The sequence below is a fragment of the Candoia aspera genome, chromosome 2 (assembly GCF_035149785.1).
Source record: "Candoia aspera isolate rCanAsp1 chromosome 2, rCanAsp1.hap2, whole genome shotgun sequence".
Classification (NCBI taxonomy): domain Eukaryota; kingdom Metazoa; phylum Chordata; class Lepidosauria; order Squamata; family Boidae; genus Candoia; species Candoia aspera.
This window is the reverse complement of record NC_086154.1, coordinates 240,289,143-240,304,293: the sequence shown is the minus strand read 5'-3', so window position 1 is coordinate 240,304,293 and position 15,151 is coordinate 240,289,143. Positions and strand designations below refer to the sequence as shown.

At 39.0% G+C, this 15,151-nt stretch overlaps 1 protein-coding gene across 3 annotated transcripts in view; it reads left to right on the top strand.

Annotated features, from left to right (window-relative positions):
* Positions 1–233: 233 nt before the first annotated feature.
* RAB3C (RAB3C, member RAS oncogene family) overlaps positions 234–15,151 on the top strand; it is a 134,687-nt gene continuing 119,769 nt past the window's right edge. Inside the window, exons 1-2 of one of the 3 annotated variants that reach the window (XM_063295632.1) lie at positions 234–297; positions 12,461–12,688. In XM_063295632.1, coding sequence (XP_063151702.1) covers positions 280–297; positions 12,461–12,688 — 246 coding nt within the window. In that variant the 5' untranslated portion in view covers positions 234–279. Of the gene's footprint in view, positions 298–681; positions 1,188–12,460; positions 12,689–15,151 lie in introns of those variants that run through there. The other 2 variants (XM_063295633.1, XM_063295631.1) reach the window with 2 other exon arrangements.

Sequence of the window (15,151 nt, the reverse complement as noted above, 5' to 3'; positions counted from 1 at the left end):
CTGCTTCGGGGCTAATTAAAGCCGAGGTGCCTAAAGGGAGGTCCCCCCCCCCACCCGGGCTGCGCTCACGCTAATAGCGGTGCTAGGAAACTCTGCTCAGAGCTGGGGCTGCCGATCCTGAGTAGCGGTTCCAGTTTCCAGGGTCGAGCGAGCCCACGCTCTGCCCCGGCCCTTCTCCCGCAGCCTCGCTCGGTTCCACAACGAGTCTTTGTGCGCGGAAATCAGGACGCCCAGTTTCCCGCTGGGCACTGGAGCCCGTTCGCCTTTGACGAGGCCGCAATGGAACTGTACGGCAAGGTAAGGGCTCTTCTCCCTCTACTTAAGGGGTGGGGGGTGGGGTGTCCAGCGTCGATGAAACCACCCGAATTTTCCCCCCCCCCACCTCCTCCACCGCAAGGGACTGCCTCGATAGGGCCATGCTAAGCGAAGGAAGCGCTGATCTCTGCTTGGCGGTAGCCTTCCTACCCGATGAAGCGCCTTCCACCCGAAGGCGCCAGAAAGGAAGGAACCCCATTTGGGGGACGGCGGTTCAATCCGGCTAGAAAGCGCGGCGGGCAGGCGAGGTCTAGTTCACCTCCACCCAGTCAATCTGCGGAGAAACCCTGGATTCCGCTCGAAGGCTTTTTTCCCCTCCAATCCTCCCTCGGGGCGGCTCCTGCTTCCTAGCAGGAGAGCCCAGAAAGTTCAGCCAGCAGCAGCCCAAGCGAGGAAGACTTGCCCGACAGCTGGGAAACTACAAGCCGAGAAGACCCTGGTTTCCGTTTCCATGGAGTGATTACATTGGGGAGGGGGTGAAGGGGTGGAGCGAAAGGCGCGCGAGCGTTCTTGGGAGCCGTAGTCGTGGGTAAGGAGGGTTCCCCTTCGATTGGGCGGCAGCCCTGGGCCGGCTCTGACTACAACTCCCACAGATAGTTGCGAAGGGTGCCTGGCGGGAGGGGACGGCACGGTGGACAGCTCCCGTGCTGATCGGTCTGCGCTGGTTCCCTTCCTTGGTGGAGCGGCGGCTGTGCGTGGCGTTGGCTGCTGTTGCTCCTGCCCCGCAACCGGGCGTGTAGTCTGGCTTGGCTGTGGCTTGACTTGCTGATTGGATCCTAGCGGTCGTAAATCCGGAGGTGGAAGGACGCGTAGGGGGAGAGAGAGGAAGAAAAGACGTGTGGTTGACAATGAGGCACGAAGCTCCTATGCAGGTTAGTAGCATGCCGAAAGGGAGCCGGGAATATTCCTAAAGGAACTGTGGGCGCGCACGTTCACACGACCGCGGGGAGAGGACAGCTGTGAGGGAGGGGTGCGCGCACAAAACAAGAACCTGTGGTTGCGTAATTCGGAGATAAAATTTGCGAACAAGAGGGAGAGAAAAGGACGGACGATACTCAGGCAAACATCACGTGTTAATTCCCATCGCAAACACCATGTGTCAGTTTTTCCTTCTGTCTTCCCCAAACACTCTGATCCCTTCGTTTGTTCTTGTTGGCCGACTAGGAGAGCGAGGCATTAACTCAGAGGTTACTTACCACTAGGAATTCAGAGCATTGCGGAGTAAATGCAATCTGATGGAACTGTCTTTCAGCTGACAACCCCATTTGCAGAGCATCTTTAGTTAGCGTTTTAACACCATGGAGGAAATGGGCTTCTACTATTATTCTTTGTATGTGGATCCTTCCTTCCTCCCTCCCTTTCCACATGAATCTCCAAATTCAGGTGAGCATCCTAAGTCATTGCCTAGGGAGTAACCCCTTAACATATTGGGTCTAATTTCTGACTATATGCTGTGCAGGATGCAGTCAGTTATACATGTACTCAGAAGGAAATCCTATTGTGCTAAATAAGTCTTATTTGCAGTAAGTATAGTTTGCTATCAATATTTCATTTTGTACTTAATGGACCTTTGATGAGCAGATGGATCTGCTACCAGATCTTGGCTGCAAAAATCTGGATGACCACTAGGTGGAAAAATAGTGTTAAGAGTTTTCATTATCTCATTGCTACTATCTAGTGGTTATCTGGATTTTTGCAGATCAGCTCAGATAGTTTTACTTAAGGCATCCTAGAAGTCAAGGAAACTGCAACACTTTTGCCTTTGAATTACTAAGTTTTCAAAGCATTGTCTTTTATCACAGATGCATTGAGCTAGGGAAAAAAAATAAAGTGTAATAAATACCAAGAAAAGGATAGCTATTTTTAAAGAGGATGCTGTCAATCTGGAATCAAGAATAATAGCTTATTAAAATTGAGAATTACTTTGATTTTTCCCCCAGGAAAACTTTGTTTTACTTTCAAGCATAAAAGAATAAAGCCCAATCTTTGGAAAATTACAAGGCTGAATATTTCTGTAGCCCAAAGATAAACTAATCAGAATTCAGATTGTGTTCCTATCTACACTCATTTGGAAATAAAATCCACTAGGCTTAATGGGACTTCAGTGTAAACATGCATAGGGATGCTCTGTTAATTTCTGTATTTTTATTGTATGGCTTGTCTTAGTAGTTGTATCATACCTATTGACAACTATTGCTGTCTGGTATTAGAAATTTTGCCACCAGATTTATGAAATATTATGAGCTACAGAATACTTACAAGGTTCTAGCTTGGCAAATGTGTTTCCCTAGAGTCTGTTCATCTTAAGGTCAAAATTCCATTTTTTAACAGAATTATTTCTTATTCACTGTCCCCCTACATAACATCTCTGCAGGGTGTGTTTGACTTTGAAAGTTGAACTGCAATAATTCATTCAGATTGATTACTCATGTTATGTTACATGCTGAAATCTATTTACCCCAGAAGGAACTATAAATATATCCATCTACAAGAATTAAACTCAAAAGAACATGACCTCTCTACAAGTGAATGAATATATAGTGAATCTTCATGCTGTTATTTAGGCACAAAATAGTTTTTAAAAATTAAGGTACTAACTAGAATTAGACCTCCTTCTTTAGCTGAATAAAAATGAATATTACTGATATTTTCTTAGTAAAAAATAAAAGTTATAGGTTTATTTTGCTTCTGGATTCATTATAAGAATTGCATCTGTTCAGAAAATACATTAATGTTGCAGTGTTCTTGGGTAAAACTCTTTGACATTAGCCTCTCATATTACAGCAACATGTTATATACATATTGTATAATAATAAGAACAAGTGCTATTGAACTCAGATTTAGTTTTGAATAAACTTTGTAAGCTTGGGCTCCAAACAAAATTTTGGAGTTAAAGTAAAACAAGAACATTGTTTAAATGTATTATTTCACATGGCAATTATTATTATTATTATTTATTATTATTATTATTATTATTATTTGTCTATGCCCATGATGCTTTAAAAATGTGGAAGTCCCTGCTCTGTATGTCCTGTAGGCTTAAACAGACACAGAAAAATAATTGAAAATGGAGGACAGTTAAACAAGGTTAAGACAAGGATTATATCATCATTTAAATTACTCATAATTTGGTTTAGCTGCAGTAACTATTGGGATGAGACTGTCAAGCAAAAGCCTTCCCCCCACCCCCCAAAAAAGACAGTTTTAAGGAATGTTTTAAATGAAATAAGGGAAATGGCAGAGAGGCTTTCTAGGAAGTAAATCAAGATTTTGGAGGCAGCAAGAATGGGTAGAGTTCTTTCATTGAGTGGGATTGCTTTGGACCCCTAATTACAGCAAAATTGGATGAACAAAGGATACCAGAGAAAACCAAAGAAGAATTTAAGGAGTGAAATCATGCAGACAGCATAAAAAAGCTGCATAGTGATATTGCAATAATTTTACCTCTCAGGCTTTCACTACTAGATAGAAAATTGAGCAGTGCAGATAAGTAATATTCAGCATTAGAATCAATAGTCTTATGAGAGGACCTTTTCAGAAAGTAGTGCATATTAGTTCACTGACTTTAACATGTGATAACCCAACTCTGCTGTTTTTGGAGACCCATCTGTTAATTCTGATGAATGGGATCCTGTTCTTCTACACACCAGTCTTGCTCTAATGGCACTATGCAAAAAAGAACTATGTTTCTGCTGCTTTGAGAAGCAGCAAAAGCACTGATTTGTAAACCATTGCAACAGAACTGTCAAAATAAAGCTGCAGAGGGCTGAAAGAGACTAATAATACATATTTGCGTGTCTCTTCTGTAATTATAATTAGAGAGTATCTAGGATTCTGAGATACAAAAAAAAATGCAATCAGGCAAAGTACTTCTGATTAGCATTTAAACTTCTCCCTCCTCCCCAGTTCTCCTGCTGAAAATTAGACCTACTGAAACAGATCCAATTCAAGGCAATATAGGATCTCAACTTGGAAAACTGAGTCAATCTACCTCAGTGCCCCAAGATGAATTACAGCAGCCTATCTCAACATTTTGACCCTGGAGGAACCCTTGAAATATTTTTTCAGGCCTTGGAGAACCCTTGCACATTCAGGCTTAAATATAGGCCAGAAGTTACAAAATTATTATATTTGTTTCATGTGTAGGCCTGTATATATGCATTAAGTGTTCTTAAACTAAAAATAAGGAATGAAACTTACCTTTTTAATGTGAACTTGCCCAAATTTGAAATATTTTTTTAAAAAAATCATGATCTCCCAGGGAACCCCTAGTGACCTCTCATGGAACCCTGGCTGAGAAACCCTGAAGTACAATATAGAAGTGGGCTGACTAAGTCTGACCAACTGCTTTGCTTTGCTTTACAAGGTCTTCTCTGCATGCACAGAAGGTGTGCAGAGGTCTTTAAAATATTCACTTTGATTTGGCAACCTGCTTTGATAGTGTTATTTGACTGATGTTTTATCAAATCACTCTACTGAAGATCTGTCCAGCCATGCTGAATATGTTGATAATTATTTAAGCCTCAAGATATTCCAGATTGTATTACGAGTTTGCATTTTGGTAGGTTTCTGATTACTTTTCTTTTTTTCTGAAAATAATCTTTTTTTTTTTTTTACAAAATCAAAGCCTGACTGGATTCATTTCACTTTGTCAAATGAGCCTCACTAAGCTTATAGCTATTTACTACCAGATAAGGAGACTATACCCACCATAAATCACCGGATTTTCTTTTTGTGCCCAAAGTTTTAAGTGGCTATATATTTAAGATTTTTTAAAAAAGCTTTTGAGTTGAGCTAGATTCCTGATGACTTCATGAACACTTCTATGCAGTTTTCTTGACAACAGTATGGTTTGCCATTGCCACCTTCTCAGATGTTTTTGATTTTTCAGTTTACCTTACAGTCCTAGGTTGTCCTAGTTCTCCCATTCTGGGTTTTCCCATCCAAATTCTAACTGGGTCCAATTCTACATAATTTTTTTAAGATCGGCCAAGATTGGCTAGATCCTTGGATTCCAAAAAATTTGGTAAAAAATGCAGATCTCTGCTATGTTTCTTAGATTTGTTCCTTAGATAATAGAAATATTTGTTCATTTTATCCATCTTCTTCCATAGAGTTGAAGGTGATTTTCATGGTTGCCCTCACCGTATCCTACTCTCACAAAACCTCAGTAGGCTCAGCATAGCTGCTTGAAGAATACTCTATCAGCTTCATGGCAGAATGAGAATATGAGTGAAATCTTCCCAGTGGCATCTAAGATTCTAATCAGCATGTCATGCTTCTTCTCTTTATAGCTGATGAAACAGTAGCTACCTCAGACAGCTCATATCAGACACTTATTAAAGAAATACGAATGAGGAAAATCAATATCTAGAATGTCTAGATTCCAGATGACTATCATACTCAGAAACTTCCAGAATTGATTAGATAAATTAGCTGCATTCATCTTCTTTTTCCACATTGTCAGGAAATAGCATGGACTGTTCAAAATACATAAGGAATCCCAGAATTAAATGATCTGGGCTTTTCTCTGTTGTGTCTTGTCAGGGCCATTCAAACATCTTCACTTGGGATTTGAGCAGATCCAGCAATATCACAAAGAGTCTGATCTGTGATAGTCCTCTTGCACAAGTCATCATGGCTGAGCACCCTTCTAATAATTTGATATACTCTTCCTCATTGTGATATTCTGATGCTTGGAAAAGGGGGAGCCGAAGATGAATTGTCCTTCAGAAAGAGATTTGAGATATTGTGAATAATTTAATGTGATGGCTGGAACTCAGGAAGTTGCTTTTGATTAGGCATTTGCCAGACTGAAGAGAGAAATAATGATTGGTAGGAGGAGTCACAATGATGTCATAAAAGTTTCCTTGGAGTCAGGAAACTTCACCACAATTACCATTAGTTCCTGCATAATGAAGATTATGTAGGGGAGAATTTTGGGGCTTTCAGAGACCAAAGATCCTCAGTATGAACCCTGCAGCTATTAAAATTCAGAGGAAAAATGTCTTAATGAAAATGAGCTATGGATAGATAGGATAGTCTCACATGAGGCATCCTTAATGCATAATGGCCACTTTGAAGATAGCAAATATTGGTACAAGCCAGCATGCTTGCCCTAGCCTCTTAGTGTATGATTGAAGCTGACAGGCAGTACAGCAGAACAACTGTTTCACTTGCCATGCGAATGCAGGATGTCTCTTCAGCAAAGTCAGCAACAAACATATTGTGCATGATCAAAATTAACTCAGACTTCTGTGTATCTGGTAGGTAACTACTGCACATTTGCCATCTGCTTTTATTTATGAATATTATATGTGACCAAAAGATTGTTCCTACAGTGAAGAGAATATTCCAGGCCATAGAAGAACCTGTGGCTTTATTACAGAGAGATCAGGACAGTGGAATAGTTATCAGAGTTGATGTAAGTGTTTGGAAGAACAGTGGGTTACAAATAAATGCATGTCAGCATTTCATACTTTATTCCCAAACATAGACATGAATTAAAGGCTAAGCAGTAGTATCCCCATGCAAGAGGGAGGCATCAGCAGACTCAGAAGAGTCCAGAAATTTACAGAAGTATTTTTAAAAAAATATCTAGGAAAGGAATCTAAGGGAGAAACCACCAATAAAGGCACATCTGAGTGTTGTGGGAATATTCTATAACCTAAACAGTAAACTCAGGTACCCCAGTGTGGGTGTTTTGTAACCAAAACAGCATAATCCATGCAAAGGAAGGAGAACCCAGGAAGACCAAGGAGTTCCAAATGTTTGCAAGGGGGAAAGTAGGAAAAAATACCCAAGAACTGAAAAATTCCAAAGTGCCCTAGTGGGAATAATAATAATAATAATAATAATAATAATAAATTAAACTTGTGTGGAATATGCTTGCTAATCTTTGACTGGGGGAATGGAAAACTCATGAGTGAAATGCAATAGAGATTTTGACTGCCAGGCTAGCACACTTTACAGTTACACTTCACATTGCAACATTTTGTTGCAGATCCCACTTGTTAATAGCAATAAATAACCTCAGATACACAATATACTCCTAGTCTATCCATTTTCAATTGCATGCTTTATTCTCAAGAATATGTTAAGTGCTGTTATTGGTTAGAGCAGAAACTGATTCAAAACTCCTCCATAAGAAAAAATAGTAGTAGTAGTAGTAGTTAGTGGGTTCATGTGTCAAGTTCAGTAATTACTTATGTTGAGTATAAACACTTACCATATGGGTAATTACTTTAGGCTTATTCAGAAAGTAATATATTGCCTCTAGGAAGGAAAATGCATGGCATAAATGAAAGTGGACATCTCTCAAAATGCTAGGACCAGCACCCATCCAATGAAGCTGATTGGAACGAGATCTGGAACAGTCAAAAGAAGGCACTTCTTCACTACAGCATAATTAACTTATGGAGTTCATTACCATGAGATATGGTAATAGTGGTTGACTTTAAAAGGGGATTGGATATATTCATGGAGGACAGATGTCTCAAGGGCTATGAATCTTGAAGACTCAATGTTACCTGGAATTGGGAACAGCATGTCTCGAAGTACCAGTTGCAGGTCAAGAGCAGCAAATCCTTCTGCTTCTGGACACCCCAGAGGGATCTAATTGGCCTCTGTACAAAACAAAATGTTGACCTCAGATGGGCCTTGGCCTGATCCAGCAGGGCCTATTCTTAGGTTGCTATGGCCATTTCAGTCTCCCCACATTAACTGGCCTTCAGACCTTTCCATCAGTTTAGGAACAGGAGGAATTAGCCTCAGCACATCCATTTCCTTCTTAGGTAAAATACAAGGTACTTAAATACAGCTTGTGAGGAACTTATAGCCATATAAAGTAACTGCATATATGTATGTTTTGATCTGATTTTATTTCATTAGTATCCTGGCTTTTTTTTATATATAAAAGAAATATATAAGCTAACAGAAAAAGAATAAAATACTGAACAAATAAATTAAGCCCATGGTTTAAGACAAAACAATATAGAAAGGGCAAACATGAATTTTATAAGCCAAGTTTAAATAGACAACATTAGACTAAAATGAAGTTGGGTACTTTGTGTCATAGGAACTCGGCCATTGCCTTAGCATGTTGTGTGAACCAGACCATCACATTAAGCCGTAAGAGGGTTTAGTTGTTTAGGCATAGTTATGTGAACACAACAACCATTTTGTTAACTGGGAATTAGGGTTTGATATGTAATGTGAACCCAATCATATAATAATAATAATAAGATGATGATGATATGAGAAAAAACGATTCAGGAATAGTATAGAAAACTGCCCTTTCAGACTTAATCTACAAAGCCTTGCAAGTGGAGTGTTACATAGAAAGGCTTTTGCTGCAGGTCTCAACATCCAGGCAAAGGGATGAGACAAGTGGCCCCTCATTATCACTTACCAGGCAGATCAGAGTTTCAAAGGTTTAAACCATCATCCTGAATTGAACTGGAAAGCAGCTGGTAACCAAGAAGATCTCTCAGTGCAGGTGTTACACAATGAAACAATGTAATATACTTAATTGTGAAATTAATTTTACTTTGACTACCTCTGCTTGCATGCAGTGGAGTTTCAAGGAAGTGATGAAACTTTCTTCTTTATCTAGTTAATATAACCTTTAACAGGGTTAGGCCATATGATGCTATGAGCATATTTTTGAGTCCTCTGTCTCATCTTTTTTTTTATAACTTTCCTGAAAGAATCCTTTAATTTTAAAAAACTGGACCATGCCATGTTGCAGACCGAAGCATTTTCAAGGAAACTTCTAGGCCCTACACAAATCCCAAAATAAAATAAATAATTGGTGACTACTTTCAAAATATTGCCACTTCTCCAGAACTGAAAACGAAGCTGAGTGATATAGACCATTCCAGGGATCTAGAGAGGGCAGAGAACAATCTCAGCAGTTGACCTTCTGAAAAATACCTGTTTTATGGCTGGCCACATCCATCACGGTAGTCATTTAGTTGGAAGGCCATTCTATCCACCTCAGTGGAAGCTATTCCGTGTGACAGCCTGAAGTATCCCTTGTAGATTCTGATTGTGCCTTCAGCCTCAGAGTCCTAGAAATGAGTTTATAGATAGCCATCCCATAACCCATATTCGTGTGCGGTCAATTTCTTCCCATGCATATAAAAGTCCTAGCAACATTATTCAAAGAAGTTAATTGATAGTTAATGTATATTGCTGGAACTTATCTCAGTCCTGATATTCCCAACACGGCTGTTAATTTTTGGGAAAAAGTAGGTGAAAACCACAACAAATCTTTAAATGGGAATAGTCACATTACATGAAAGAAATGAGTGAGAGTATATGTCGGTGTAGTAATAGTAGTAGTAGTAATTCCTGAACCTTGTGTTCTGAATCTTTACACACACACACACACACACACACACATGTATATGTATATATATATATATAGAGAGAGAGAGAGAGAGAGAACTAAAACCCCCTTCTTTAAAGTGCTTTGCAATATACCTGTCTGGAAATAACAGTCAAGCATCCAAATATCCCAACAGTGGGAACAGATGTTACCTGCTAAATACTGTTTTTAAAAAGCAGTCAGGGGGGATCAATTATACACAGTAGGACTGAAAAGCTGAAGAGCACTTGAAAAATATTCAGATTCATTCACCACCTTGAAATTGTGCTTTTTGTGCTTATTGTTGTAGTCATATTATAATAGCAGAAAACTCAAAGATTGGGCTTAAAGGCTGACAACAGGATACTGTATATCATCAATAGCTATTCACCCCCACATGCCTAAGGATATTCTACCTTTGGCTTTCTGTCAGACTGTAAATGGAGAGATCTAGGTTCAAATCTTCATTGGGCTATCAGTGTAGGCAATTTTATCCATTCAGTCCAACCTACCTTACAGGGTTGATGTGAAGAAAAAAATGAGAGTATGGAGTAACGTATGGCTCCTAGAGCTACATGGAGGAAAGAAGGGATATGAATGTTTTTAAGTTAATATGTTTTCTAAAATCCCACTCATAATGTCCATCTACCCTGTTCAACTGGCTGTATTTTCTACCGCTGTGCTGTGCTTCAGATTCAATTTCAGCAAGCTGCTTTAGAGAATGAATGTAGCCCCTGACTGGAGCTCTTTAAAGCAGCTGCACCTTTTCCAGAATTATACTGTATGGCTGCCACGTGATTCTGCTAAAAGACACAGCTGCTTTAAAGACTTTCAGGCAGACAGGGGCTACACTCACACTCTCATGTGCTGCAAAGACCTTTTGGATTAAATCCAAACCACTGGGCAGCCTAATACTTTTTATGAGTCTGCACTTCCATGCCATGGCAGCCCTATTCTTTAATTACCCAGCCCCTACTATTTAAGCCTCTCTTGGCATTTGTGCAAGGCAAAGAAATTAACTTGTATCATTATACCAGTTCTCATTGGTATAATATCAGATGGATAACTGACATAAAGGCAGATGCATTTGATTGAGGAAACTGAAACCATCTGCTTCAATGCTTCAAACAGGTTTCTGAATTGTCAAGTCAGACTGACATTTCAGATTGGATTGAATCCAATTTGTACACTCTTAATGGAGATCAGATTTTTTACTGAGGATTCTGAAACAGATTAACACTCAGAAAGGAATGATGAATGTCAACCTGGATGAGACATTTTGGAATTCCTTCTTCAGAGTTAAAGGAAATAAACACACTGTTCCATTGATTCAGAATTATAGGATGGTGAAGTTGATTCTCCCATTTTCTGAAAGTCTTCTTGCCCTACTGCATCCACTGGTTGTCTTAGAATTTCCTTAAAATTTCCTGGGAGGGGGGGTGAATTTGCCCAATTATTTCAGGAGACCAGCATGTGCCCTGAATTACATTTTTTTCTATCATTCAGCAAATTCCCTGACTGCCCATATTCCTAAACAGATAAAGCACCATGGGAGGTGTTCCTTCATTATGCCTTCACTTGGGACTATTGATTGAAATGTGGGAAGCCAGGGAAGATATAGATCACTAGGGAAAAGATTTAATAATAAAGGATAGGAAGACACCTGGCATTTACAGTAAGTACAAGAATACATACTATCCATTAAAAGCTTACCACAATTTTCTTCTGCCTTAAAAAGAATAAAAACAAATTCTTTTCCATTATAGTGAAGGAGAATTATTGGGATTTTTTTTCTTAAAAAATAGGGAAAAAAATTCAGCCGAACACAAATTCACATGTTTGGGGAATAAGTTTAACAGTGGCAGGAATTAACCAAAGCTGAGTTGAATATTCAGCAAGGTCATGTCAAAAGATATGTTTTGAAATTCCTGCTAACCAAGTTAAGAGACAGAGAATCTCTTATCCTGGCAAATTGTATGTATTTATACAAACTTACATAAATTTAAAGCCCTGAATATTCAGAAGCAATCTTTTAGAAAGCAGCATCTAACGATGGGCAGGTATTCTTCCATTTTTTTTTGTACAAGGTAGCAATTTCCTAAATATAATTCTTCATGAAATGCTTCTGCACACATTTCATATCCTTACTGTGTATCAGCAACAACAGTTTTAACATGCTATGTACTTATTCATTTATTTCTGTGTATGTGCCACTCAGAGTCTTTGGAAATAGAATGGCATCTTAACCAAAATAAAAGCAATAAACACAACAGATGAATTAAATGCAATTGTAATCCAATTGAAATTAAGTCACATATAGTAATTGTCCCATATTTGTCCACCTTCTTGGCCTTGCCTACTTTTTAGAATACAATCCCAGTACATTACTCAAAGCCAGTTCAAAAAAAAAAAGGTTATGCTATGTATGTTAAGGTAGTTCCTTGAGGGGAAGGCAGGATATCAATCTGATACAACAGCAGAAAGATTGTAACTAAATAGATGGAATGGAGAAAACTCACAAAGCTAAACCAGATTATTTTTTTCCTGCTTTTTCAATTGCGTTGCCATTTCATGCTCTTTGGCATAGGTGCTAAAATTTGTTCTCCTTATTTGAGATGAGGAATATCTTAAGATCTCCTTCAATTTCTACTCAAATACTTGGGCACCTGGTACTGAGAAGGTTGGTTAAAATATAAGCACTTCGGAGTTACCTGAAGCAAACATACAATTTAAATTTTTAAAAAATCTTTCTCTTTCCCTATCTACAATCTACAGATGGCATCTGCACAAGACGCCCGATATGGCCAGAAGGATACGTCAGATCAGAACTTTGATTATATGTTCAAACTGCTCATCATTGGTAACAGCAGCGTTGGGAAAACTTCCTTCTTGTTCCGTTATGCTGACGATTCTTTTACTTCAGCTTTTGTAAGCACTGTTGGGATCGATTTCAAAGTGAAAACGGTTTTCAAAAATGAAAAAAGAATTAAGCTACAGATTTGGGTAAGCAAATACACACACACACACACACACACACACACACACACTGCTTTTCAGGTTTGTATAGTAAATGTTGAAGGCAGATTACTCTATTTTGACTTTTCTTCAATTGGATTAATTAGTCCTGATTATTGTTCCTTTTACCTTTCCTGCATCTGGCCAGTCCAGTCCTACCATTTGGTAGAGCGATGTGGTTGCCCCAAGCAGGAGATGGTGGGGAGGGAAGTAGTGAAATGTAGGAGGACAGAAATACGTGTGCCACACAGTTTGCCCAGTAGAGTAAATGGTCTGTTGGCCTCAGATGCTGGAGGATACTGCCGCATTGGCAGCACCGATGGAGGATTTATGAATCAATTGGCCTCCACGTGTAGAATGAGAAAGGTACCATTTTGTTTGCTCAGGAGCAAACTGTCTTGGACTAGCACTGGATTTGCCTTAGTTTGCTTGCATGGTTGATCTTCTGAAATCCATCATTCTCTGACGATGGGCCAGCCTGATGTAGGTGATATGTAACTTTGCTTTTGAAGGACTGATGTTTCAGTGCTTCTGCTTATAGCTGTACAGAGTACGGAAGATGACCTTGATGGAGATATTTGGAACTGTTACCTAAGCAAAGGGGGCTGAAGCATTTTTTAAGTCTACCACAACAAGATAAGATTCAGACATGGCTCAGGCAAATACCTCCCTAATTCACTGAAGTATAAGAAGGAAGAGGAGCTACAGCATAACCAGACTTGCAAGATTCTGCAAATGTTTATCAGCACGCTGCTAGATTTCCCCTTATTACGAAACAGGGTCCCGTGGTCCTCCAGTTCCTGTTATAGTCTTTAAATGGTGATGCCCATGACAACATTTAAACACCATTTTGTTCTTTGCATTTTATCATTTGGAAAAAAAGAGTATTTAATACATAATGACTGGTTAACAATTTTACAGTCATGTGTTCATGACTTTCTTTTCTCACTGCATGGAGTCATGGAAGTCATTAATATTTGTTTCCCAGGAAATACACAAACCTGTTAGACTGTAAAAGTTGGAGCCTTGTCTGTCCTGTGTTACAGAATACACTTTCTACTAGCATGTGCTGTTGTGGTCCCATCTTTAAAAAGCAGAATAAAAGAATTTTATTCTGCTATATATTTAGGGCCTGAAGGTAGAATTTTAAATACATGAAGTTCAATTTCTTTATATGTACAGTTGAAAGGAGTGCTACAAATGAAAGCATCTAATAGGGTCTTAACTTTAGCAGATTTATAAACTGGCAAAGCTTCAATTTTCAGTCTTCTCCTAGAGCAGGGATGCACAACCTGAGTCTCCCAGAATCTCCTCAAATGTTGCCACCTTATATTAAGTTTTAATATGAAAGGAGAAAATTTCTTAATTCATGGGGAGCACTCAAACTACCTGTTTTTCAATAAGTCGGTGTAATTACAGACACATTTCAGTTAAATTCAATAAAATTTAGTTTTTGTTCTGATCCTTCCTATTTATTTATTCAGGTCCCACCCGTTCTTTTTGAGCACAAATCCCAGCATGCCATTCAAAGGCCTTTGACCCAAATGTGGTGTGTTCTTGTTCTAGGGTCACCTGAAGGCTTTTTACTCCCATCCCCACTCCATTTCTCCTTATTAAGAACTTAAAGTGCACAATGGAGCAGGTGTGATGGGGGGGGGCATTGGAAAGGCTAGTAGCTTACTTGTACCTCCTTACACATATCTAGATTTACTAGACAACCTGTGACCCATTGGATCATTTTTTCAGAGAGATTTCCTTAATGCCTTCAACAATGCCAGAGCTTCTAATGTATTGGAAAAGTCCATAAAAATTCAGGGAAATTTGCCAAATTTCTATTCCATGGGAGTCATGGGTCCTGGATTTTGGACACATTCTGTAAGTTAGCCCATCTGAGATACCTTGGTTCAAAAATTGTTGCCCTACAATGTACCGTTTAGCCCAATTAAAGGTACAAAGTATCAAACAGATATGAGAGTTTAGTAGTATATAGATTCCCATTCTTGTTGTTATACATTGTACACTATCCTAGATAATTGTAAGTACCTAGGGAAGGCTAATATAATGCACACTATTTTAGAAGAAGCCTATAAACTATTGAGATGCATACTAGCTCTTGCTGATGCCTCCTCATTACCTGCTTATAAGGCAGCAGTAAATTGTCTGTCAGCCACAGGGGATGCACTTCCTTTTTACTGTGAATGGCTTTCAGTATGCATGTCACTTATAAATCTCATAATGCAAAAATAGCTAAAATGAATCCAGGATCTTATAATTTATATCAATATGTTTAAAGATAAATACCAGCAAAGCATCCTTTCCATTTTTTTCTCCTGATGAATAATATATACGTTTCATAAAAGGTATATATGAATCACCTTTGCATGATAGTTCCAACTATGTGCTTCCTTTTGAACCATGACACCTAAGGATATAGTTCTTCCATTATCTGAT